General features: G+C 51.4%; 1 protein-coding gene across 1 annotated transcript in view; it reads right to left on the minus strand.

Moving 5' to 3' along the window:
• Window positions 1–26,633, minus strand: part of TET3 (tet methylcytosine dioxygenase 3) — an 82,629-nt gene that overhangs the window by 44,753 nt on the left and 11,243 nt on the right. Inside the window, exon 2 of the mRNA XM_080685682.1 lies at window positions 1,998–4,131. Within this exon, the coding sequence (XP_080541808.1) occupies window positions 1,998–4,086 (2,089 nt within the window). The 5' untranslated portion in view covers window positions 4,087–4,131. The remainder of the gene's footprint in view (window positions 1–1,997; window positions 4,132–26,633) is intronic.

Here is a 26,633-nt window from a genome sequence, read left to right on the forward strand (position 1 = left end):
CCCGCCTGGTGCTTCCGAGACTCTCACGGTTCAGCCGCTGCCACAGGACAGCACAGGTCCCTGGCGGACACCTGCTGAACAGGAAACGGAATATTTCACTGTTTCTTCAAACAAACCACAAATCCTTCAGCGGTGAACTATTTCTCTTGATTTTTATTCCTATTAGCAGCTAGCACAGAGCTAGATAATCAATATGGACTGATGCATCATGCATAATTCCTTTAGAATACGTATGCTTTTACTTCTTTTTCTTGCCTTATTGCATTCCACAGGCTCAATGACAGCGAACGCTTGCAAAGCGCGTGCCTCGCGCCAGACATGGTCCTCAGTGCTTCACGTGCTAACTAATTTACACCTCACAGCAGCCCTGGAAAGGGGCTACTCTCATCACTTTCATTTCATACATGAAGAAGGGATGGAATTAGAATTCACATTTTAAAAAAGCTAGTTTGGTCAAACACAATGGCCATATAATTGAATCCAACAATTACAACATCTATTAAGGACCAACTGTGTCTACGTGCTGGGTAAGGATACTTCCTAGCCTGGAGGGGGAGGAACACCTAGACCCCAGCAGCGGGGACAGGTACATACACACACGGCAAGGGCAAAGGGAGCCCACGTCCTGTGATCAGAACAAGCCTCTCCCAAACGCTGGGGAACAAGGGGCCCTCAAAGTCACATCCTCATTAGTCAGATCCAGGCTTAGCCCTCAGTGGGAACCACAATCTGGGGCACGTCTGTGGGCGTCTGGCAGGGCCCTGCACATCTGTTCGCTCCCAGAAGCCCTGGGACCACTCTCCCTTGCTCCCCAAGTGAGTCCTTGTCACTGATCCTTCTGCCCCGCACCCCAGGAGTCTGGGGAGGCTGGACGGGCAGGGCAGCCCACCTCCTCCTCATTGACAAGAACTCAACATGCTCCTCATCAGCATCAACGTGGTTTTTGGTCATCATCCGAAACACACATTATCGTCTAGGGATCACGCCACAAATACCAGAGAACTGGAGGCTAAAGCGGACCTGGAGCCAGTGTATCAGTGACCCCAGCACCCCCCTCCCCCGACCGCCCCCACCCGCCCCCGACAGCAGAAGTCCACAGGAGCAGTCCTCACAGGCCCGGGACTGCTTGTATGCTGGAAGGCAAGACACAAACCAAGCCCTCAGTGCTCTCACACACACAGCTTCAGCCACCACCTGGACGCTAACGACACCCCAACCGTTTCTCAGCCCCTTCAAACTCAGCTCATCCAAACAGAACTCATCGCCTCGCCTCCAAACCTGTGTTCTCAGTGAGCACCACCCAGGTGGAGGCCTGGGTTGCCCTCATCCCCACATTCCCTCCTCCTCAGAGGCCCTCCAACCCATTTACTCTTTCACTCCAGACTCTTGTGATTTCCTGCCTGGCTCAAGACACCTTCCTTACAGGTCCCCGCACCAATCCTTCCTCTCCAGCCCAGGCCAGAATAGTCTTGCAGAAGCAGAAGGTCATTACTTGCTTTAAAACCCTCCGACGCTCACCAGTACCTATGCAATCAAGTCCAACGCCCAACCTTGGCTCACTGGACCCTGCAAGATCTGGCCCCTGCCTGCCTCTCAAGCTGCATTTTGTTTATCCCACACACACGCCCTTCCCTTTTTGCTCCTCCCAGAGCAAGAACCGTTCCAATAAGCCCCACCCCCTCACAGGCACCAAGCTCAGGCTCCAGAATAAGCACCACCTCCCACAGGAAGGCCTCCATGGTGCCTTGACCTCAATCTGCGTGACAAAGCATCTGTGCCTACCTCTACGGACATGGACATGCCATGAACCACAAAGCATCAGCATTAGCCTCCTTTGATATCTTTTCCACTGGCCTGTGAGTACATTTCTGTGTCCTCAGACCCCAGCGGGGTGGCTGGCACACAGGAAGTGTTCGCCAGATGAAAGACTTCGGAGCCCCCGGAGCCCACGCCTGGGCCACAACCCTCTGCCCCTCCCGACACCCAGGAGGAATTACCGACACAGTCGCAGGTGGGGAACTCGGCCTGGGCCCTCTTGGCAGGTGTGTCCAGCAGACTCTTGGTAGGTGTGTCCAGGTACTTAAGAGGCGACTCCAGGAAACCACTGAGGGTGGGTGTGAGTGGGTTCTCGGCCTTGGTGGGTGTGGCCTCCTGGCCTCCCTCCTCTGAATGGAAGCAGGTGGTTGAGAGCACGGTCACAGCTCCTGAAGACTCGATCTTGATTTGCTTGGGGGAGCGGGTAGCCAAAGGGCTCTCAGGGGCTGGGAGACATGTTGGGTGGTTCTCAGGGTCCTGAACGGGCACATTCGGGGGGCCAGGAAGCCCAAAGCTATCCCCAAATTCAGCTTCAAATTGCCGGATGAGCTCTTCCAGCTTGTCATCGGTGGGGGGAAGAAGGCCAGCAGAGCCTGTCTGCAGGGTTGCCATGGGGCTGGGGGACCTCATTTCCTGAGTAGGGGGCAGCAGGCTGTCCCCGGAGGGACTAGGTGCAAATAGCGCAAGAGAAGGTTCTGGGGGCAGGGGGACAGCAGAGCCCTGTGAGGGAGGGGCGGGGGCAGGTGGATGTGCCTGCGCATCCTCGGTGGTGGCCGGGGGCCTCAGCCCTTCTAGGACAATTTGCCGCAGAGGCGGGAAGAGAGGCTGCGCTTCCCGGGGCCTGGACTTCTTGATCTGAATGGGCTTCCGGACACTGGGCTTACTCCCAGGAGTGGCTTTCTCAGTTCCCAGGGGACCTCCAGCTGATGTCAGGGGCTTCTTCTTCTTCTCCTTGGGTGGTCTGTCCAGAAGCCGAGGGACAGGTGAGCTGGACGGTGCCCACCAGCTGGGAGCAGGAGGCTCCGAGGGAGCGGGGAAGGAGGCATTCTGGGCCTGGTCCAGGAAGAGACTGCGCTTATGGTGGAGGTGCTGCTGCAGGGCGGCCTGGGCCTTCTGGTGGGCGCTCGGCTCTGGGGATGGTGTGGGAGCGTCCCTTTGGAGAACTGGGGATGGGGCTGGCGAGGAGGAGGGAGCCTCAACCTTGACTTTGGGCTTGGTGGGCAGGGCCTCGGGCCGTTTGAATACTGACTGGATATAATCACTGGCACTGCCCAACAACTGCTCCAGCTCAGCCATGGGGTCAGGGCTTGGGCGAGGCATGGGCCAAGAGCTCCGGGGAGTTGCTGGTGGGGTGTCGGTGCCCCAGGCTTCGGGAAACTCTGTTCTAGGAGTTGCTGGAGGGAAGGCAGGGCTCTCAGGAACAAAGGGTGGGGGCTCTTCAGGGGGGACCGCAGGCCACGAGGGGGCCCGGAGGTAGGACTGGGGAGATCTGAAAGGGGCGGCAGGAGGGGACAAGGCTTCAGGAAGGGGGCAGGAGGCCTGGGAGGCGGAGTGAGAAGGCTGGGGGAGGGCGGAGGAGAGCTGGGTAAGGGCTTCGATGGCGATGGCCGTCTGCAGGCTGATGTTTTTTTCCTTGGCGATACTCAGGGCATTCTGGGACAGAGGCAGGCCCTCTGGGGGAGGTATCTGGGGGACCTCAGAGCTGAGGAGTGGCCTGGTGCTGGGTGCTGGGAGGCTGGCCTCACTAGGGGGCAGAGTCCCTGGGAGCCTGGGCCGGTCCTCCCCTCCCTCCACGACCACAGACTTGATCTTCCCCTCCAGCCATTCGAGGTAGTCAGGGCATTCCGGGCCATCGCAGTTGCAGTTGGGTGGTTTCATGCCATGCCGCGCGAGGGCCAGGGCTGTCTGCAGCGTGTCGAGGTCTTCGCTGCCAGCAGAGCAGCTCTCGGGCCCTGACCGGGGTCCCCTGCTGTTGTTCCCAGCCTCGCGATTCATCTCACGGTTGAAGGTTTCATAGAGCCGGGTGCTAAGGGCCCCATAAGAGGACACGGCTTCGGCCACAGCCGAAAAGGCCACCAGGTCGTGAGCATCTTCCAGGCGAGCAGTGTGAGCTGGGCCTGGGGTAGCGTCCCAGTCGGGCTTCTGGTCTACTCGCCAAGGACCCCCAGCCCCCAGCAGGCTGGGTCCAGCGGGTTCTCTAGCACCATTGACCGGCGCCCCTGAGGCGCTTAGCTGCCCGGAGTCCCCATGGTACACTGGCCCTGAGTCCATCTGACCTGGAGCAGGTCCATCAACTGGGCTGAGCTCTGAGCCTGTCTGGAGAGAGAGAGAGGAAGAAAAGGAAAAAGATGAGCCATAAAATTGGAACAGCTTATTCTGCTTCCCACCACTCAGATGCACACACCTTAACCCTGCTTTTCTGGCAAACTCTCTGTCCCTGATATACCCTGAACCCCGGCTCATCGCCCCACGTCTCCTTTCCCAGCTAGCTGCACCCGTGAAAAGAGAAGGCAGATCTTTAAGAGCTCCTGGCACGGAATTCTGAATGTTGCTCAGACGTTTTGGAACCTCAGACCCATCACACTGACGAGGCTCCCCTGAAACTAAGCCTCGTCACTGAGGACACACAGAAAGGCCTGTAACTCCCAATGCCCAAGGTGACACCAGGACCATGTTGGTTTTATTTATTTTTTTTGTCAGAAGAGAAAGAAAGCTACCGGAGCACAGCAGTTAACAATGTGCTGTATGTGTAAAACATGCGTGACATATTTGACTAGATGAACACACTTAGCCAGGACAGGGGTTCAGCCATGGCTTCTCAGTGGGAAGGAACCCACAGTTCTTTCCTTTACCCATGACGGTGCTTCCTTAAGCCCAGGCCCAGGCCCGAGGGAAACACCGGTGACCTGAGCCGGCATGCGTTTTGCCCCATACTGAGCCAGTCCTGTGGATGACGAGCCCATTACTGCTTGGAGGAAGATCCAGGCCCCACTCCAAGCCCAGGAAGCTGATGTCCACCAAAGCACACAGCAGGGGGGAGGGGGCAAGTCCAGGGGGCCCAGTCCAGCAAGTGAAAAGCTAATACAGAGATGCAGAATTGAGTTTGCAAGATTCATCCCTCCAGAGAGGAAAGCTCTTCCTTATAGTAGAATGCCAATTAAAATATATATTGAAAAATATATAATAGGAGGAATGATGGATTTAGCAAGCCGCCAGTGGATGCTGCAATTAGCAGGTGAAAGCTTGATGAGGCACAGGATATATACATGGTCTCAAAACACTGTCCTCAGAAGTTACTTCATTACAATAGTAACTTTTAGAAAATTCTAAATTCCAGTTTCCTGGCCAGCAGAGCCCACTGATACACTCCTCACACTTGCTGGTGATCCCGGAGGAAACTTGCCATCAGGGGAAGGTGCCAACCGGTGGGAAAAAGGAAAGTATTTGACTCCAACTTTCAGGGCACTGAGTGAGAACAGCCCCAGGTAAGATTCCTGAGTAGGAAATCTGAGAGACGCCACCTTTGCCAAGTTATCATCACAAATATCGGGCAAGCAGCACGTGCCTTTTGATATGCTCTACGGAGAAGGATAGAACACCAGGCACGCAGAACTCCAGCTAAAACCTATCACCCAAGCCTAATCACAAGGAAACATGAGATCATCTCAAACAGAGGGCATGCCAGAAAGCACCTGGACTGTTCTCTTCAAAAATTGCAAAGACAGACATCTCTCCCAGCTTCCATGAGACTAAGGAGACAGGACAGCAATATGCATGTGCATGGGTTAGACCTCGGACTGGGGGGAAATAGCTGTAAAGTACGTCATTGGGGCAATTGATGAAATTTGAATTTGGATACGAAGAAGACATACTGTGTCCACCTCCGTTTTCTTGACTGGGATCATCACACCATGGCCTTTGTCCTTAGGACACTCACACTGAAGTATTTATGAGTAAAGTTTCATAGTATCTCCAGCTTAATCTCCAATGGTTCACAAAAGAATACAGTCAGCTGCCATTTAATGATGGGGATATGCTCTGAGAAATGTCTCAGTAGGTGATATTATCATTGTGCAAACATTATAGCGTGCACTTGCACAAACCTAGATGGTGTAGCCTACTACACACCTAGGCTATATGGTATACCACATTCGCATATGCGGCCCATCGTTAACCGAAATGCCATGCCATGCATGGCCGTATATCCATATCCTATATAATAAAAGAGTAATATACAAATTGACCAGACCTCAGCTACACCCACAAGCCATGCCAACCAGCCAATCAGGAGTGAGTATGCAAATTAACCCAACCAAGATGGCTGCGGCCACAGAGCGAGCAGGAGGCTTGGGTTTCTCCTATAATGGAGGAAACCAAGCTTTCCGCGCACCCTGGCCGGCCTAGGCCTCCACTCAAGGCTACAAAGTTTCAATTATAGAAGATAAATAAATCCCAACAAAAATGACTGCGGCCACAGAGATGGAGAGAGCAGGAGGCTTGGCTCCGCTCCAGGCTACAAAGTTTCAATTGTAGAAGATAAATAAATCCTAGATACCAGGGCCTCTGCTTGGGTTGCTGGGGGGAGTGGCCGGCCTGCAAACCACCACAGGCCCCTCGTCCAGGCTGGCCCATGCCCCAAGGGAACCCCCACCCTGATCCGGGACACCTTTCAGGGCAAACCAGCTGGCCCCCACCCGTGCACCAGGCCTCTATCCTATCTAATAAAAGAGTAATATGCAAATTGACCATCACTCCAACACACAAGATGGCTGCCCCTATGTGGTCAAAGATCCTGCCCCCATGTGGACAAAAGATGGCTGTGACAAGATGGCCAGCAGGGGAGGGCAGTTGGGAGGGACCAGGCCTGCAAGGGAGGGCAGTTGTGGGTAATCAGGCCAGCAGGGGAGGGCAGTTGGGAGGGACCATGCCTGCAAGGGAGGGCAGTTAGGGGTGATCAAGCCTGCAGGGGAGGGCAGTTAGGGGTGACCAGGCCGGTAGAGAAGGGAAGTTGGGGGCGATCGAACCTGCAGGGAAGGGCAGTTGGGGGGGACCCAGGCCTGCAGGGGAGAGCAGTTGGGAGGGACCAGGCCTGCAAGGGAGGGCAGTTGTGGGCAATCAGGCCAGCAGGGGAGGGCAGTTGGGAGGGACCAGGCCTGCAGGGGAGGGCAGTTAGGGGTGACCAGGCCGGCAGAGAAGGGAAGTTAGGGGCGACCGAACCTGCAGGGAAGGGCAGTTGGGGGGACCCAGGCCTGCAGGGGAGAGCAGTTGGGGGGACCAGGCCTGCAGGGGAGGGCAGTTGGGGGGGACCCAGGCCTGCAGGGGAGGGCAGTTAGGAGTGACCAGGCCTGCAGGGGAGGGCAGTTAGGGGCAAACAGGCTGGCAGGGGAGCAGTTAGGCATCAATCAGGCTGGCAGGGGAGTGGTTAGGGCAGGGGTGGGCAAACTTTTTGACTCGAGGGCCACAATGGGTTCTTAAACTGGACCGGAGGGCCGGAACAAAAGCATGGATGGAGTGTTTGTGTGAACTAATATAAATTCAAAGTAAAGGAGCGGAGGGGAGAGCAAGAGAACCCTCCGCTCTTTCGGCTCCGTGGGCCGGATAGAACAGCTGAACGGGCTGGATCCGGCCCGTGGGCCGTAGTTTGCCCACGGCTGGGTTAGGGGGTGATCAGGCTGGCAGGCAGAAGCAGTTAGGGGCAATCAGGAAGGCAGGCAGGCGAGCAGTTGGGAGCCAGCAGTCCTGGATTGTGAGAGGGATGTCCTACCAGGATCAGGCCTAAACGGGCAGTTGGACATCCCTCGAGGGGTCCCAGATTGGAGAGGGTGCAGGCTGGGCTGAGGGACACATCCCCCGGTGCATGAATTTTGTGCACCGGGCCTCTAGTGTAAAAATAGACACGCACAGAGAAAATGATAAAGCCAGTAAGGCAAAATGTAAAAAATGTGGGTCTGTGGGAGTCCCCCATACTCTTCTTGCACCTTTTTTAAAGCTTTAAAGTTCTATCAAAATAAATAGTTGCGTGGTGATGGTGATTGTGGACTGGGAGGTGGGAGAGTGCTGGAGGAAGAGGGTGGGACCAGCGTAGGCCCTTCCAGATTCCCAGCTCAGACAGGCCCCAAGTCTTATACCCCTCCACCGTTTCTACCTCAATTGCCACGCCCCCTGGGTTCAGCAACCACCGCTCTGGGGATGTGCCTCACTATCTGCCCTTTGTCTGAACCTCTCAGTTGACCTCCATGAACTCCAACCCCTGGAGCAGGAGGCAGCTCGTCTACAATGGAACTGAACCCCCGCTCCCCACCTCCAACAGCTCCTGCTCCAGTCCTCCTACTTCTGCCAGTGTCCTTGCACTCACCAATGTCCCCAACCCAAACATCATCCAGGCTCTTCCAACACAGCCAGGCACCAGACCCAAACAACTCTACACATGGATGCCTCTCTATCCCTTCTCCGCCCTTTCTGTTCCTGTTCTCCTAATTTGGGCCTTGGTGTGTATGCACATTTTTATTTATTTATTTTTTGTATGCACATTTTTAAATTTTCCAAACTGACAGTGGCTCCTTTAAGCAACTCTACATACCCAAGCCCCTTCCCCCACCATAAATATGTGTGTGTGTGTCTACACACACACACATACACACACACAGAGTCTTTTCTCCTACAATCTATTGTTGATCATATCTCACCCTCCCTCCACACCCCCAGCCACCAATTTCACAACTCTTCCCTCCTCAGCCCTCACTTTTTAAAACTGCCATTTGCATGCACCCAGTGCTTAGCGTGTGTGACAAAGATGGCCACTACAATCCCTCCATCCCACATGCATCCCTCCCTCAGCTGGAATCCAGGTGGGCTTGCGACAATGGTGCCAGTGACACTGCACGGCTTTTACAGCTGGACCACACAAGACCAGACAGCTTCTGCCTAGGCTCTGGGACTCTTATTCTTGGAGCCCAGCCACCGGGCTGTGAGGAAACCCAGGCCGCAGGGAAAGGCCGCGTGTAGGTGCCCGGCTGACAATCCCAGCTGGGGGCCCAGCCAGCAGCTGGCATCACCTGTCAAACGTGTGAGCGAAGAAGCCCTGTGAGGATTCCAGTCCAGCCTGTGCGTTACCACTAGCTTTGGAGCCTTCCCAGCTGATGCCTTAAACATCAAGGAACACAGACCAGCTGCCCCCGCTGTCTCCTTTCTGATTCTGGATCTACAGACTCTGAGAGCATAGCACAATGACTGCTGTTTTTTGCCACTACTGCTTGGGGTGGCTTCTTACCGAACAATAGACCAGACTGATTATTTTAGGAACATTAAGAAGTTTATAAGGTGAAAGGCAAGGAACAGCCCTATAAACAAACACACACCCCTAAAGCATATCAGTGTAGTAAAAACAGTCTCTACAAGGGTCATGGTCGGGGGGAGGGGCACGGGGGGAGGAGTGTCACTTCTCTCTGGGCGGGTGAACATGTGTGTCAAGAAAGGTTTCACCTCGAAGTAACCTTCACGATGAGGCTCAAAAGATGGGCAGGTGCTCTGGAGGAGGGGAAGGAGGAGGAATTCCAGGTGGGGGTCCGAGCGTTGCAAAGGCACGGAATCCTCAGGCCTGGCAGCCTGGGGAAGGGTAAACTGTTGGCAGGGAAGGGCAAGCTGTTGGGCATATAGAAAGCATCAACTGTGGGGAGAGCAGGTGTGTGGCTCACAGTGTGAATACAATAGAGTGATTTACATTTCAGGAGGGGCACGCAAGTGTCCCAGCAGAGCAAGGACTGCAGAGTTGAAGGGTGGTGGCCTGAAGGCCATTTGGGCGAGGAACGCCACTCGCCAGGTCAGTGATAAGGGCCTGGATTAAGGCAACAGCAGAGAGCCAGGGATGAAGTGTAGTCTGCAGACAAATGAATAAATGTAGAGGGTGAGGCAAGGAACAGAATCAACCCCCTGCTGACAAAGCCCCCTTGACCAGTGCTGTCCACCACAGGGTCTGAGCCCGAGCCTGCAGCCAGCACCCCTCCCGTAACACTGGAGCGCCTAAGGGACGAGGCTTCCATCACACCTTCAGAAGCTCACAGAGGGCTCAGTGTGCGTTCAGAAAGAACCGCTGCTTCTTCCTCCCGCCCCTGGCTGGTACAGCCTCTGCACCACCGCACTCGGCGAGGACAGCCACAGAGCTCTGGGCGGAGTTAGCGGCCCTCCTCTGGCACGGTGCAGGCACAGAAGTCTGAACCGGCCAATGCCATCAGGAATGCCTTTGCCACAAGGGACTCAGGAACCTGACAACTGATCTTGGAACAGCCCGCCCCCCATCCGCAGAGAGGCCGACCAAACCAAGGTGTCAGCGCTGGCCCGTCTTACAAAACCCTGCCCTGCCCTCCCTGAGCCCTGCACACCAGCCTTCCTAGGTCTCTTCCTGTCCACAGGATCCCCGGGGGGCTCTGGCCCATCCCAGGGTTGGTCTTGCCCAGGATGAGGGTGCGCTTCCCTCATCTGGGGACAGAAGGGATTTGTAACTGGAAGACGAGCAGAGTAAATGCTCTCTTCAGACCCCAGAGACCCGACCCTCAGCCTATTCAAGACGGATTGACAGGTGCACACAGCATCACCAACCTCAGCCCCAGGTTTCCCTGGGGGTCCAGGAACCTCTGTTGGAATCTGTCCCTGTACCCTGCCTGGTCAGGACTCCCAAGGCCCCACCTGCTCTACAGCCAACTCCTTTCTTATGCTCCTAAAGTCCCACAGCTGGCCCCCAGACATCCACAGGCACTCAACAACAGCGGCCTGCCCTCCCCACCAGAGGGACTCCAAAGGCCCCCGGATGCCCGTCAAGGCTGGAGAAGTGTGGAACGCCACTCCCTAGACACCTCTTTTAGTCCATAACACAAGGAGAGAGAGGTACAGAAACACCACCCCGTTTTCCAAGTCTTTTCCAACTCTGAGGAGCAGTACATCAAAATTAGATCAGCACTCCTCTATGAAAGAGAAAGGGAAGGGATGTGCGAAGATCGAGACTACTATCTTGAGATCAAAGTCCTCATGGACCAAACCTTCCTGGGGCCACCAGGAAAGGGGAAGTGAGAGGGGCAGAGTCCCCAGGGCTGTTCTGCTGGCCCCCAGCAGTTAGACACCACTGTAGGAGGAACAGGTCCTAGAAGGTATTTTCATCCATAATGAACAAGTCTGCAGTCAACCTCCCAGCGGCCAAGAAGCAGGCTGGTCTGGGCACATCCCCTACAGTGGAATCTCCAAGAGTGAATTCTCAGGGGACCAAGATAGCGATGGCTGCTCCCCACCCAGCTGCCCAATAAACCCCACCCAGTGCTTTCCCAGCCGCCAGCACCACGGGCTCAGCTCTTCCATTCCGCCAGCCACTGGCCAAGGAACTGGGCTTTCCCCCAGTCCTAGAGGGTCAATGCCCACCTCCATGCAAATCCCATTCCTTCTTCTCCTCCCCCAAATGGACAGCCCCACTCTTCTAACAGCACATGGCTTGTATTCATGGCACAGTCTGTCTAGATTTGATCAATTATTCAGTTCCTCAGAGGATCTGGGGTTTACTGATGAAAACACTGAGTGAGGAAAGAGACTTTTAGGGGAACCTCTAAGAGGATGTGCACACTGGCCTGTGTTGTGCAAGCGAGAGTGTGTGTGTGTGTGTGTACACTGTCCAGCCGGTTCTGTGTCTGCACTCTCCACATCCAAACCCTCTCTGCAGTCAGCCAACCTCGGGGGGTCATATCTAACTTCTCGAGACTGTCATGTGCGGGCAGAGAGTATTCTTGTGTGAAGTGAGGGGAGATACTAGTTCCTGTGGTTACTATGTACATATCAGTAGGACATTTTCCTACTACAAAATGAACAAACAGAGCAGATCTCACCCAATAGCGAGGGTGATGCTCAGGAAAAAGCTGGACCAAGGCCAGATTCCCTGAGGTCACCATAGCAGGCAGAAGCACAGGACTGCGACTCTTCATGCCCTCTGACCCAACAGTAATTAATATGGTTTCAGGGAAGGCAGGGAAAGAGGAGGGGGGACTAGGAAAAGTCTCCATTGAATATCATGCTAATCACTGCACACTCATTTGTCTCCTCTGATCATCACAAACTCCTACAAGGTAGAGACTTATCTCTATTGATGAGGACACAACACAGAGAGGTTAAGTAACTTTCCCAAGATCACACAGCAATCCAGAAGAGCACAGCCATTTTTAACCACCAAGTACTACTCTTAGTCTCACTTCAGGAAATGTAAACAAAAATATGTAAGAAACAGAAAAAATAAAATAGTTACATGTGCCAAAGATTTTCCCAGAAGCATTAATAGTAAAGAATTACAGGTAACCTAAGCACCCTACAATAGGGGAATCGTTTTTAAATATTTCATTATAGTTCATGAAAAGAGAATGGGAAACAAATATCTGAAAAGAATACTCACTTCATTAGTAATCAGCGAAATACAAAATAAAGCCACTGTGAAGTTCTATTTTATATCCAGTATATAGAATTTAAGAGTAAGAAGTTTAGTTCACATCTTGCCCCCACTGCTTACTATCTCTGTGACTTTGGGCAAGTGACTTACCCTCTCTGTGCCTCATTGCTTCATCAGTAAATTTGTGGTTAACAGTTAACCTTTCTGTGCTTTATTTCCTCATCTGTAAATTGGGGATTAATAATAGTACCTAACCTCACAGGGTTTTCATGAAAATTAAACAAATCAATATGTGAAGAACACTAACAACACTTACCAGCTACAGAGTAAGCACCATAAAAGGGCATTTCAGTTTACCACCCAGTGCTAGTGGTGTTTAGCAGAAACTTTTTCTAACACACCACTGGCAGAGGGCATAACAGAGCAACCATTCCAGAAAGGTCTGTGGTGTTACCTTCTAATGTTGAACATTCATGTATCCCACGGTTCCACAATTCCACTCCTAGAGAAACTGCACACATCATCGGGAGATGTGTGCACAATGCTCACAGCAGCATGACCCATGACAACCAAATTGTAGAAATATTCGAAGTGTCCACCAACCACAGAAAGGACAATGAAATATTTCACAGCAGTGCGAATGCATGAACCACAGGAATATGAATGAATGGCAGAAACTACACACAAGTTGCAAAAAAAAAAAAAAAGCAAGCTTTGCCCAGGCCAGTGTGGCTAAATGGTTGAGTGTCAACCTATGAATAAGGAGATCATGGTTCGATTCCCAGTCAGGGCCCATGCCAGAGTTGTGGGCTCAATTCCCAACTGGAGGCTGGTGCAGGAGGCAACCAATCGATGATTCTCTCTCATTATTGATGTTTCTCTCTCTCTCACTCCCTCCATGAAATCAATAAAAAAAATATTTTTTAAAAAAGTTCCAAAAGATTATAATCTGCCCATTCTGAAAAGCTCAAACAAAAAAAATTAAATGTATCACCCTATCTAATGAAAGAGTAATATGCAAATTAACATCACTTCGCTACACCCACAAGCCATGCCCACTAGCCAATCAGGAGCGAGTATACAAATTAACCCCAACCAAGATGGCTGCGGCCATGGAGAGAGCAAGAGGGAGGCTTGGGTTTCCCCAGCGATGGAGGAAGCCAAGCTTTCCACACACCCTGGCCGGCCCAGGCCTCTGCTTAAGGCTACAAAGTTTCAATTATAGAAGATAAATAAATCCCAACAGAAATGGCTGCCGCCACGGAGGGAGCAGAAGGCTTGGCTCCGCTCCAGGCTACAAAGTTTCAATTGTAGAAGATAAATAAATCCTAGATACCAGGGCCTCTGCTTGGGTCGCCAGGGGGCGTGGCCGGCCTGCAAATCACCACAGGCCCCTCGCCCAGGCTACCCCACGCCCCAAGGGAACCCCCGCCCTGATCCGGGACACCCTTCAGGGCAAACCAGCTGGCCCCCACCCGTGCACCAGGCCTCTATCCTATCTAATAAAAGAGTAATATGCAGATTGACCATCACTCCAAACACACAAGATGGCTGCCCCATGTGGTCAAAGATCCTGCCCCCATGTGGACACAAGATGGCCAGCAGGGGAGGGCAGTTGGGGGGACCAGGCCTGCAAGGGAGGGCAGTTGTGGGCAATCAGGCCAGCAGGGGAGGGCAGTTGGGAGGAACCAGGCCTGCTAGGGAAGGCAGTTGGGGGTGATCAAGCCTGCAGGGGAGGGCAGTTAGGGGTGACCAGGCTGGCAGGGGAGGGCAGTTGGAAGGGACCAGGCCTGCAAGGGAGGGCAGTTGGGGGCAAACAGGCTGGCAGGGGCGCAGTTAGGCATCAATCAGGCTGGCAGGGGAGTGGTTAGGGGGTGATCAGGCTGGCAGGCAGAAGTGGTTAGGGGCAATCAGGAAGGCAGGCAGGCGAGCAGTTGGGAGCCAGCAGTCCTGGATTGTGAGAGGGATGTCCAACTGCCTGTTTAGGCCCGATCCCACCAGGATTGGGTCTAAATGGGGAGTCCGACATCCCTTGAGGGGTCCCAGATTGGAGAGGGTGCAGGCTGGGCTGAGGGACACCCCCCACCCCCCGGTGCACAAATTTCATGCACCAGGCCTCTAGTATAAATATAAAGCATGAAATTAAAACTTTTAAAACCTGTTTGAGATTTTTCTCATTTCTTAAAAGCAAGGGAATGATAAACACAAAAGTCAAGGTAGTGGTTATCTCTGGAGGTGAGAAGGGGGCACAGGTTGGGGAAAATACCCTCATTTCAGTTAGGTTGGCAACATTCTAGTTCTTAACTTGGGTAGGGAATTCACATGTGTTTATTATTACTTTTCATCTGTTTGACATGCAGGCATACCTCAGGGAGACTGCAGGTTTGGTTCCAAACCACCGCAATAAAGTGTGTCATAATCTTTTTGGTGGAGGATCTTGTCTTCAATTTGTAAAAAAAAAAAAAAAAAAAAAAAAAAAAAAAAAAAGCGGGGGGGGTGGTGGCCAGTGTGTTCAATGGTTAGAGTGTTGGCCTGTGCACCGGAGGGTGGAAGGTTGTCAAGGGCATGTACCTGGGTTGCAGGTTCCATCCAGGGCCCTGGTCAGGGGGCAGGCTGGAGGCAACCCAATTGATGTATCTTTCTCATACAGATGTTTCTCCCTTCCTCCCTCCCTTCCACTCTTTCTAAAAATCAATGGGAAAAATATCCTCGGGTGAGGATTAACAAAAAAATAAAATAAAAAGCAACATCTGTGAAGCTCAGTAAAGCAGAGCACCATAAAATGAGGCATGCCGGGTATATGTTTCAAATTACACATCAGAAAAATTACAATGTATAATATTTCATCAGGAAATGTAGAACTGCTTAAAATGATATAGAATAAGGACATATTAAAAACAGGGAAATGTCTTCAATAAGAAAAGGAAACTCGAGAATATTCCTGCCCTGATGCTGTGGGTTTTTATGACAGGGGAAGTGTTTACACTATTTGAAGTGGAAAAAAAGAAACAGGATTCAAAATGTTGCCCACTTTAAGACTTCCATGCCATTAACAATGCACACGCAGCGCAGAGGGGAAATGTGTGGCAGTTAGCAGTCCTCATCTGGGCGGCAGAGCACGAGCCGTTTGTTGTTCACAGCCTACAGAAGGTACAGCAGGCCTTTCATTTTTATTCGGGGGTGGGGCAGCTGAAGAACAGAGGTACCTCCACCCCACCTGACACTGCACAAACTCTGCCTGCCTCGAACAAGCACTGGAAGGGGCCTTCGGGGAGAGGAATGCCTGGGTGACTTTTCTTTCTTGCTATTTCTGTTGCTAGAGAGCTGTGTGTGTTACAACACACAAGCACACATGTGCGGAAAGAAGAAATATTCTACAAGATGAGCGTCTGGTCGAGGGGGGCACTGAGCCTGAAAACATCCCCACCCCCCATGAAAAGTGCTCTGTAACTTGCTGAGCTCCGAAGCCCTCCAACTCCGACCACGCGAACCCCCGCCCCCAGCAGCGCGGCCCTCCCCTGAGGCGGCCGTGGCAGGAAGGGTGGGGGTGGGGGAAGCCTGGGAGCTGCGGGAGGGAGCCCCGGTCTCCAGCAGCCGGTGGCGCGGCCGGGGGCCAGCGGGAGGAAATCGCACCGACCACATCTGAGGCCTGGCGCAAGGAGCAGCAGCTGCCTGCAAAGCCGCCAGCACTCGAGAAGCAGGTCAGGACGCGGAGGCGGCTCCTCGGCCAGCCGCAAGAGCCCCCACTCCCGCCACCCCCACCCCCACCCTCACCCCGTGTGCGCGCGCGCGCGCACACACACACACATGCACGCACGCACACACGTGCACACACACACGTGCACACACACACGTGCGCACCCCTCCCCCGTCCCACTCCAGCAGAACTGGGGCCATGGCCCAGGCCACGCAATGCACGTCTCACGGCCAGAAAAGCCCCCAGCGGTTCCCAGCGAGGGCGGGGATTCCCACAGCTCCACCCAGCCGGGCTCGCATCCAGTTCTCACCGCTCACCTCCTACCCAAAAGTCTAAAACGCTGCCAACATCAAGTCCACTGACCTTGACTAAATGGTCCCGTGCCCTGTCCCTGAAGGTGCCCCGGACCCCACATACCCCACTGGCCGTTCAGGTGTGTCCAGAGGGGGAGGGCGAGCGAACCACCGTGATGGCAGCAGCCACCCGTTTTGAGAGCTGGGTGGTAAACTCCGGATTCAGTAAGCACTTTTACGTTTAAATGTGACCTTTCGAGTCTTCCAACACACAAGCCAGCATCCGTTTTAGTGGGTGAACGAATGAGACAGAGAGAGATGAACTAACATCACGTACTCCCAGGGCACTGGCAAGTGGCAAAAGCTGAATCCAACATCGGAGTTGAGGTGGGTGCCAGGGCCTCAGAGCTGCCAGGGTTCTAATCTTTTGGAGAATAAGCTCCCACACGCGCAGGAGACTCAATAACTATGGCCTTCAGCCTCTCTCTTGGACCCCTGCCGAGGGAGTTTGAAGACTTAAATGTCTTTCCTTCAAAGAAATGAATCTTTAAGCCACCACCCAAAAATCTGGAGAAAAAAATAATCTTTGGCAGAGCAGCCTTCACCCATCAGTCATAAACCCTATTTCACTCAGTGGGCTAGGGATGGAAAAGGGGCAAGTGCCATTCAGGGAAGCCTGGTGCTGTCCATAAGGCAGGACATTAGGGAGTGTGGGTACGTTCTATTTATCCTAAAAAAATCCTGGAAAAATCACACAACACACCTGAGCGTAAAGCCTCATGGTATCCACAGCCCCTGCTGCTCTGTTAGCCCAGAAAACAGCAAGATGCCCGTAATGTGGGTTCTTGTACATGTTCATCTCAAAGGCTTGTCTGCAATGCTGGAGAACAAAGGAATGGACACCCAGCCCCTCCTCATCCATTCTCTTCTCCCTGAGGGTCAGGGGTGATGAGCAAGGCCCTGGGAGTCCCCCTCCCTCCACCCTCTTGCCCACCCCCCCCCACCTCCCTCCATAGGACCCTGGTCCTCCCACACGCCCCCCTCAGCGGAGCTCTCCTCCCTCCCCCCTTGCCCTCAAAGCTCTCCTGGAAACCTCACTTCCACCCAGGGCTCCACCGCTCAGCCTGCACCAACAGCCCCGAAGCTTCCTTTCCCCTGGACTGCTTACTCCCGCTCTCCAGCTACCAGACACTTTTCCAATCGCGTGCCACTAAGCCCAACACACTTAAAACCTAACTCAGCATCTGACCCTTTCCCAGCAACAACAACTCTGGATATTCCTTCTTTAAAAGACATGCCAAGAGTCCTTCTCCAAGGCATGCATCCTGAGAATGCCCTTCCGTCACCTTTGATGGCTTCATCTTTACGTTTCCATATGCAAGCAGAACCTAGCTCTGTCAGCGGCTCCTCTTGAGAGTAGTTCAGACCTGCCTTCTTTCCATTTTCTCCTCACTTATTTCTCACGGGGCCAATCGCAGGAGGAGGCCTGTGGACTGGCCATCCCCCTCTCTGCTTTTACCCCAGCACAGCACTGTCGGACACATATTCAATCCACGGAGCCTCAAACTCCCAGACCAGGGTGCCTGCGAATTCACAACTTCAATCTTCTCCTTGGGTTTGAGTAGTAAAAATAAACAAAAAAATAGGCAAGCAAATACACAGGTAGATAATGTATCAAGGACACATTAGTGAAGGCTGAAAACTCAGAATGAGGGCAACAGTTTCATAAATGACACAACTCAGTAGAACATTAAACAGTCATTAAAACCCATAAATTATAGACACAAAGGAAAAACGTTGGATAAAATGGGAAGTAAAAATAGCAGAATACCACAATATACAGGAAGGTTATTACAACCATGAAAAACCACGCGTGCAAATGACAAAAGAGGGAAGGTACTTAAAAAAAAAAAAAGTAGAAATAGCTGTAGAAGCCCCACAGAATTACGAAATTCCACCAACTGATGCTATCAGCACATTACAGCAAGCACACCTTTCCTATGTGATCCCTATAGTTATGTTTGGGTTCATTTATTCCTCTAGCAAGTAGGGACTGAGCATTTACTGCCTGCGTGTCACTCTTAGGCACTGGGGATACCAGGGAGCGAGCAGTCCCTCCCTCAGGGACAGAGACTTTTCAGATGTTTAGATCCGTCTTGGGGCCCATTCAAAATCGGGCTCCTTTAAGGTAGACACTGTCTCTAAATGTGCGTGGTAGCCTACATCGATGTTCTATCCTCTGTGGCTTTGAGTGGGTGGTGAAAGCAATGAAACTCATGTTCACTGTGAGGTGATCTCTGAGTGAATATAGGAAACTCATTACAGCCAGGGAAAACCCTGCTGGGTGGCCCACGATGATAAAGAAAGGTCATAAGAACAGAATGATAAGGAAGGTTAAAAAAATAGTTTCAATAGAATATGCTGAGAGAGATGGGAGAACAGGAAGTCTTGTCACTGCAAAGCAGAAAATGGAGTAAAAAACAAGCAACTCTGACTTCCCCGAGATGACCACGGTTTACATTTGGTGCCTTCTCTTTGCTATGCAACATGGACTTCACTTACAAAACTGGGGTCACTGAGTATAGTCAGGGATCGGGCTTGGTATACGTTATTTTATTTATTACTGAAATTAGACCTTCACAAAGTTGTCTTACTCCGGGCTTTTTAATGCTGATTTTTTCCTTTTCTGTATCATAACTATTTTTAACATAGTTTTAACTCTTCGAGGCTCCATTTTTAATAGCTGCAATGATCTTCCTGATATGTATAGAGCACACATACAGCCCTGAGGCTGAGTGTCCAGTTGCTGTCACGTTTTGCTACATTGCCATGGCCACAGTGATGGTTGGAATGGCTTCTCCTTCTCCCACATCTGTTTGGGCGTGTGACTCCTCTGAGGACAGGGATAGAAAACCTGGCACAGAAGTCAGGGTTCTGGTTGGCTACCTTGATGGACCAGCCCCAAAGGCTGTAGGTAACAACCTTGACAACAACAAGTGGGACTTGACTCACATTGGCACAAAGGTTTCATTTCAACTGGGAGACAACTTGGATGTCCCCAGTCTGCCTTGGGAGAGGAATATTATGCAGCCACAAAAGGAGTGAAGTACTGATACATGCTACAGCATGGGTGAACCTTGAGCACATTATGTTAAGTGAAAGACGTCAGACACAAACGGCTACATATTGCATGATTCCACTTATGTGAAATGGCCAGATGAGGCAAATCTCTAGAGACAAAAAGATGGGTGGCTGCCTAAGGCTGAGGGGGTTGGGGGGGACGAGGGGTGAATGCTATCGGGTGGAGTTTCTTTTTGGAGCGATGGGAATGTTCTGGAATAGAAGTGGTGATGGTTGCATAACTCCGTGAATAAACTAAAAACCACTGATCTGTACATTTTAAATGGGCAAATTGAGTGTTACATGAATTACATCTCAATAAAAAAAAATCTTTACAGTAAACCCTTCGTCTCCATCTCCATCTTGGTAAGAAGCTTTGAAACAAACGCAGAAACTAAACACTTGCTCAAGGAGGGGAGGGCCAAGGTGGCAAGCCCACCCAAAGGTGGGGGGAGAAGGACAGGAGTGACAGGAACAGTACCCACCATCAGTGCTTCTCACTCCCCACTGGGTTACAAGGGAAAGCAAGAGAGGTCTTCGCCCAGGGGAGGTGGTGATGGTCACGGTGGGAGACCACCTCCCATTCCATGGCTGAACTCTGAAGGACAGCCGGGCGGGCGTGGTAGCTCCCGAGAGGAGAAGGGAGGGGGAGGGGGAGGGTGGCCATCAGCTCTGGGGTGAGGAAGAAGAAAGATGAGTTCTGAAAATGCAAGGGGTAGGAGTCGGGGGTGGGGGGAGTTAAATCCAAGAATCAATGACATAAAACCCACTGGTCAGCTGAATAGAGTCATAGACACAGTCAGACAGGAAGTACAGGTTGGTTCAAAGAGTCATTATTTTTTTTTAAAAAGTTGGGGAGGGGAGTTCACAAGAGAGTCTGTAAATTAAAAACAACAAAGACAAGAAGATGTATTAAGCAATTAAAGCAATTAGTGTACCCTTAAAAAGATAAATGCAAATCATTTTGTTGAAAAAAGGAATCATGCCTTTAATGACCCTAATACAAGAGGGTGCTGCCTCTGCAAGACAACCTTACAGTCCCTTATCTCTTCAGTGACCCCCTTGTCATGCGAACGGCCTCTCCAGACCCTGGCACGGGAGGACCTGGGGCAGGTGAGCAGGGGACCTGCTTGCTCTGGCCCAACCTAAGGACATATCATAGGCTCCCACTTCTGGCTTGAGATGAACCAGTCCCGGCCACTAACCCCCAAAACTGCCAAGGGGGGTTGATATTCACACCCCCAACCCGTGGGTGCCACTCCTCAGAAAGCAGCAGCTGTGCCCCACCCATGGCAGTGATCCTTGTTCCTTAGGCCGGTTCTCAAGGGAGAGGCAGTGGCTAGACCAGTTTTAAAGGCCCTCGCTCTCCCCAGCTATGGCCTTGATCCCCAGCCAACACCTACCCAGCAGGAGAAGGGGCGGAGGTGGGGTGCTGTGGCCTGGCACTGCAGACAGAGGGGTAAAAGGGAAGGGCAGGAGAAGGTAGTTCCCTGGGGAACTGGGCCGGCCCCACCTCTCAGCCTGAGGAGTTGGCTGATGATAAAGCCCTAGGAGCTAAGTGTTCACCTGGAGGCTGGGGGAAGGGGGGAAGGGGAAGGGGGGAAGGGGGGAAGGGGGGAAAAAGAAGGGGGGAAGGGGAGAAGGAGAAGGGGGGAAGACGGGGGGGGGGGGGGGGGGGGTAACTAGCAGAGCCAGCACTTCAGCACAGGCCAGGTTCCCAGCCCCAGCTCTTCCAAGACGGTCTTGCTATAAAGCCCTGGACAAATCATCTTAACCACCTGGGCCTCAAATTCCTCACCTGCTTATTAAAAATTTTAAAATCTCAGGAAAAACTGAAGCTCTGCTCCAGAGTAAAGGAGATAAAGAGCCTGACCACTGAGTATGAGTGATCCATGGGTTTTCTACTATAAAGGAGGTTGTGACAAGGGGCAAAGTCCGAACGAGGTCTGTAGGCAGAGCTGTCAGTGTTCAGGTCTGCAGACCAAGTCCGCAGTGGTGGTGTGCCCATGCTAACTTCCTGACGTGGATCAATGCACTGTAGCTATTTATGTGATTTTACAAAGCCCACCCTCAAGTGTTTGAAAGTAAAGGGCATCACCGTCTGCTACATACTTTCAAATAGTTCAAAAATTATAAAGAGACAGAAAAGAATAAAGTAAATGTAGTAAAATGTTACTTTTGGGGAATCTGAATGAAGAGACTTCTTTGTACTTTTCTTGCAACTTTTCTGAAACTCTGAAATTATGGCCCCACCCCCAATTTTTTTTTTAAGAGTTACGTTACTAGGCCCTGGCCAGTGTGGCTCAGCCGCTTGGAGCATCGTCCTGTACACCCTAAGGCTGCGCACCGATCCCCGGTCAGGACACATAGGAAGGCACCCCATCAATGTTCTCTCTCACATGGATGTCCTCAGGTGAGGATTTTAAAAAGTTACACTGTTGGTGATCTCTAAGACTCTCCCAGTTTCTGTGAAACAGGGACCTTATCTGCATTTTACAGATGAGGGTGGCTCCCAGGCAGCAGCGAGAGGGTTCTGCAATGCAGGGTCTCACTCAAGTCCCCGCTCCCCAGGCCCCAGCTCTTCCAGCCAGCAAGGGACAGCGCGTCCCAGACACCACACCAGGCTCTGGACCAGAAGAGAAGAGCAACAGGCAAGTAAGAAAGGGGCCGTCTGGCCAGTGTCCAGGCTGGCTGTCTTCAGGAGAAGGTGAGGGCCTCAGAACAGGGACCACCCCACGCTTCTCCCAAGACCCCTTCCCTCCACCGGGCACAGGCAGCTCAGCCCAGGAGGCCAGCCGAGGCTTCGGCGGCACACACACAAGCTCCGCCAGAACGTGCAGGCCCACGCGGAGCACAGCAGCACAGCCTGGAATGACCTGGACAACCCTCCAACCAAAAGAAACACAACATCTGGAAATCCTAAGGATTAAAATCACTCCAGGGTCAAGGGGAAAAAAAAAAATCAAAATCACAATTACATTTATTTCCAATCTGTTTATGCTAGTTGTACTTGTTATGGTAAATACATACTTAAAATATCATTGATATGTAAACTGATATGAGTATAAGAATAGAGCTGTTTCCGGGAGCTGGGGGTGGGGTGGGGGGGAGTCACACAGATTTGAAGATTAATATCAATGAAAACAATAACTATTAGCAGAGGAAAAAACCATGCTTTTAAAAAACGTTTGTTAAATAAGAAGAAAAAAAATGGAAGGTTTCAACCCAAGAAGCTAGAAAATAAAAACTAAGAAAGGCAGGAAAAAGGAATCAGTAGAGATAAAGAGAGAAATACGTGATTAGAAAATAAAACGTAGTGGTGTTTGTAAATGGACCTAAGAGGTGGCTCTCCAAAGGACAAATAAACTTCTGGCAAGGACGGTCATCTTAAAAAGAAAAACATAAATAAACAGTATTAGAAATGCCAAATGGAAGATAACCATGGCCAGTCAATGAGACATGAAGTCCATCACTAAAAACTTTAAAAATATGGATGAAAGGACAATTTTCTAGAAAAAATTATTCAAGAAGAAGTAGGAACATTAAAAATATCAATCACCAAAGGAACAGAAATTTGTCAGAGAACTACCCCCTAAACAGGGCACCAGGCTCAGTAACTGGAATTACATAATTTTCCTAGCTCATAAAACAATGTGGATCTGTTTTATTCTTTCATTTAATTCTCCCACATCCCTCTGTGGTAAGCACTGTCTCCCCCTTTTATAGACAAGGAACCAGGGGGTCCCGAAGGGCCACGGCACTGTCTCTAAGTCACCCAGCCAGACGTGGCCAGGCCGGGACTCAGGTCCACGGCCAGACATCTCCAGGGCATGACCCAGAAAAGTCTGTTCCTAAGGCTCCTCCATTCCTCTGTGATCATCCGTGTTGGAGACTTCTGGCCCTTCCCTGCTTCAAGTGTGGTCCCCTGGCCAGCAGCATCAGCACCACCTGAGAGCATGTTAGAAATGCAGACTCTCAGGCCCCACCCAGACCAGCCAACGGGAAGCTGTATTATAAAGAGATTCCTGGGTGATCTGGATGAACATTAAAGCATGAGACGCACTGGTCTAGCCTATAACTGTCCTCTTACATTTACAAAAGCAGTGCCTGTTTTGTTTGGCAAAACAAACAAACAAAAAATCAACTTGCTAAACGATTAGAACTTGATTTGATCATATGAATATGTAAAAAAAAAGCTTGGCAAAATAAAACCAAAACATTAAAAAGGTAAAGGACATCGGTAGTATCTGTCAAGGTCTGGTAAACAGTCAATATGACTAATATAAGAAGCTCTCATGAATTCATACAAAAAAAATCACACAGAAGAAAAGCAGGAGAAGCGAATCAAAATATATTCACAAAGAAATGAAGATCGCGAATCAACAGAGCAGTAAAGGATTTGCCAATCAAAACATTTCATTCCAGTGTTATACCAATTAAAAACAGTTTTAATATAAATGTACTCTTTTGATAATCAGGAGAGAAAAATCAATAGACATTTAAAATGTAAAAAAAATATATAATTATTCTAGAAAGACCAAAATATCAACAGGAGTTCTCAGTGATAAGATTATAGATGTTTTATTTTCTCTACTTGCTCACATGAACTTCCTGATTTTTCCGCAGTGAATTTGCATTCTTTGTCATACACAACAACAACAAAGTTTAACTATTTCCTAGAGTTTGAGCTTATCTGAAATTTAACAGCCTTTATATTTAGTCCCTCTGGGTTTTTCACAAGTGACTACACAACGCCTGGCCTTTTCACAAACCATGGCAGCATTTAAGGGCATGTCTTTTCAGTCCCCATCAAGCACTGGGAGCCCCAAATAAGCAGAGCCTCTTTTATATTACTCTACAGACTACCAGTTCTCAAACGCCAGCGGACAGAGGAATCACCGGCAGGTTGCTGGCTACAGATGCCGATACGCAGGTCCCACCCCCAGAGATCAACCCTGTGTCTGTGGTTGTCCCGGGACAGCCCTTTGAGAGCCCTCCTCCAATAACCCATGAGGCTGAGGGTGGACGCAGGAAAGGAGAAAGCCAATTGGTTCATAAATTGGGTGAATTGAGGTCTTACAGCTGGCAGGGGACAGCAGTCCTTCCACCACCGCCCCCGCCCCCCGCCCCGCCTCGCTGTGTGCACTCACAGGCTCGACCAGCCAGTGGTCAGCTCCTCTGTTCTTTGAAAGAGGGCGACAGGTGGACAGGGAGGCAGGGGTGGGAAAGGCTTTCTCCAACAGGTGAGCTGACGCCCCGAGCAGTCCAGCATCACGGCTCCACTGCCAGAGCGCGCTCTGCTCCGGGAAAAGTCACTTGGAACAACTCCACGGGATCACAGAGGTCCATCTGTCAGAGTTTCTGCTGGGCACCCTGAGAAGGCAGCTCCTCCAGAGCTGGCAGAGACGCAGCCCAGGCTGCCATGAGGGGCCCCAGGGCTTGGCACTCCGTAGGCAGGGCCCACAGTGACGCTCCCCAGCCCTGGGCTGCTTCCCAGGCCCCGGTGGGCACTAGGAAAGGGAGTAAGACATGGATGGGGTGGGGGCGCGACCTCTTGGGTATATATATCCTTGGCTCCACTATTTCCCTGGTGGTACGTAAACTAGCAGAGGAGCCAGGGGAAGTGTTTCTACTCCTCTGCTGCCCCGAGCACCGAAGGAGAGGCGGGGCACAGACCATGGGCTCAATGGCACCGTTCGTGGCCCCAGTCAAGCACAGCCCAGGGACACACTGAACCAGATGCTCGAGGACGGAGGACAGAGGACGGTTACAGAGTGACCGGGAAGTGCCCACAGCCCACCTGTGGCTGGCATTTCTCTTATATGCGCACAAGCCAAGTGGATCTCCTCTCCCCACCTTCTTTTCAGGCAGGACTCCTGACCTCTGCTTAAGAGCAGCAGGGATCCTCACATATGCAAGCCTGTAGCCCCCATGCCCCAGAGATGAGGGGGCCCCGTGTTCGTGGGTCCAGGTGGACCCAGCCTTCCTAGGCTGGGAGAGATCTCCATCTCCCTCCCAGCTCTGTGGCAGCAGAGACCGGGACCCTGCAGGAGGGCAGGGGACAGCTCCTTCGAGAAACAGGGTCTTTCATTCCCCAATTACAAGCATCAGCTCAAAATGCAAACACGATTAGGAGGATTAGCACATTGAGAGGAACAAAGTCCACCTACAGTCCCTGAGGGGTGGGGAGGCCACAGACTCTGGAGAAGAGAGGGGAGAAGGAGAAAGCCGCTACCCTGGAGAAAGAAGACCAGCCCACAGACCTGGAGCCACTGCCAGCCGCTGTGGGTCTTTGCAAGCTCTGCTCAGCCTCATCCCCAAAGAGCAGCTGCAGGTACCTGTGTGCTGCCTTCAGGCGTCTGGGAACCAAGAAGGCAGCTCTCCCTACTGGTTAGTACTAATGAGGGTTAATGACCAGTGGGTTGTCAGTCCCAGGGTAATTACGAGGTATCAGATCAGAGGGCTCCTCCCTGATGCCTGCTGTGGGCAATGCCAGGACCTTCTTTTTACTGTGGGAGCAGGGCAGGTGCCCACCTCTGCTGTCGGCTCACAGCCCCCAGGGCTGCTTTAGATTCTGCTCCTTGCTTGGGCCTAGGGATGTCACACTGTGGAGGTGAATCTCTCTCTCTCTCTCTCTCTCTCTCTCTCTCTCTCTCTCTCTCTCATCAATCTGACTCCACAGCATTTATTAAAAGGATTTACTGCATCCTAGGCTTTGTGCCAGATACCGGGGAATGAAAGTGAGTAAGATGAGCACCTCACCAACTAGGAACACACACCGGCTCCTAAAGTGTGGCTGCGGAGGTACAGACAAGCCACTTGTGGACGGAGGGAGCAAGGGGCTGCTGGAGCCCAGAGATGGCGTCACCGAGCATCTGACAAAAACCAGAGGAACTCTAATATACCTGCAGTCCCGCGTTAGAAAAGGTCACAGAAAAGATACCAGTTACTGCAGCACCAACAAAACCTGCAACATCCCAGCAGTAAGTGTAATGAGAAATGTAAGACACGTGTGAAGAAAACTTTGATGGACACACAAAAAGACTGGAATGAACAGAAAGATGTATTTCCCATTTCCCAGATGGGAAAACTCATTATAAAGCTGCCCATTCTGCCCAAATAATCTATAAAGTCCATGTGATTCCAATTGAAAAATCCAAACATTTTTCATAGAACTTGACAAGTTGTTTAAAAGCTTATTTGGAAAAGGAAGTGAAAAAGAAAAGCCAAAAAAAAAAAATGCTGTGGAAAAAATGAGTTTTTTAGGGTTTTTAAAAAAACAAACTGTTATATA

Source organism: Plecotus auritus, assembly GCF_963455305.1.
Source record: "Plecotus auritus genome assembly, chromosome: 8".
NCBI lineage: Eukaryota > Metazoa > Chordata > Mammalia > Chiroptera > Vespertilionidae > Plecotus > Plecotus auritus.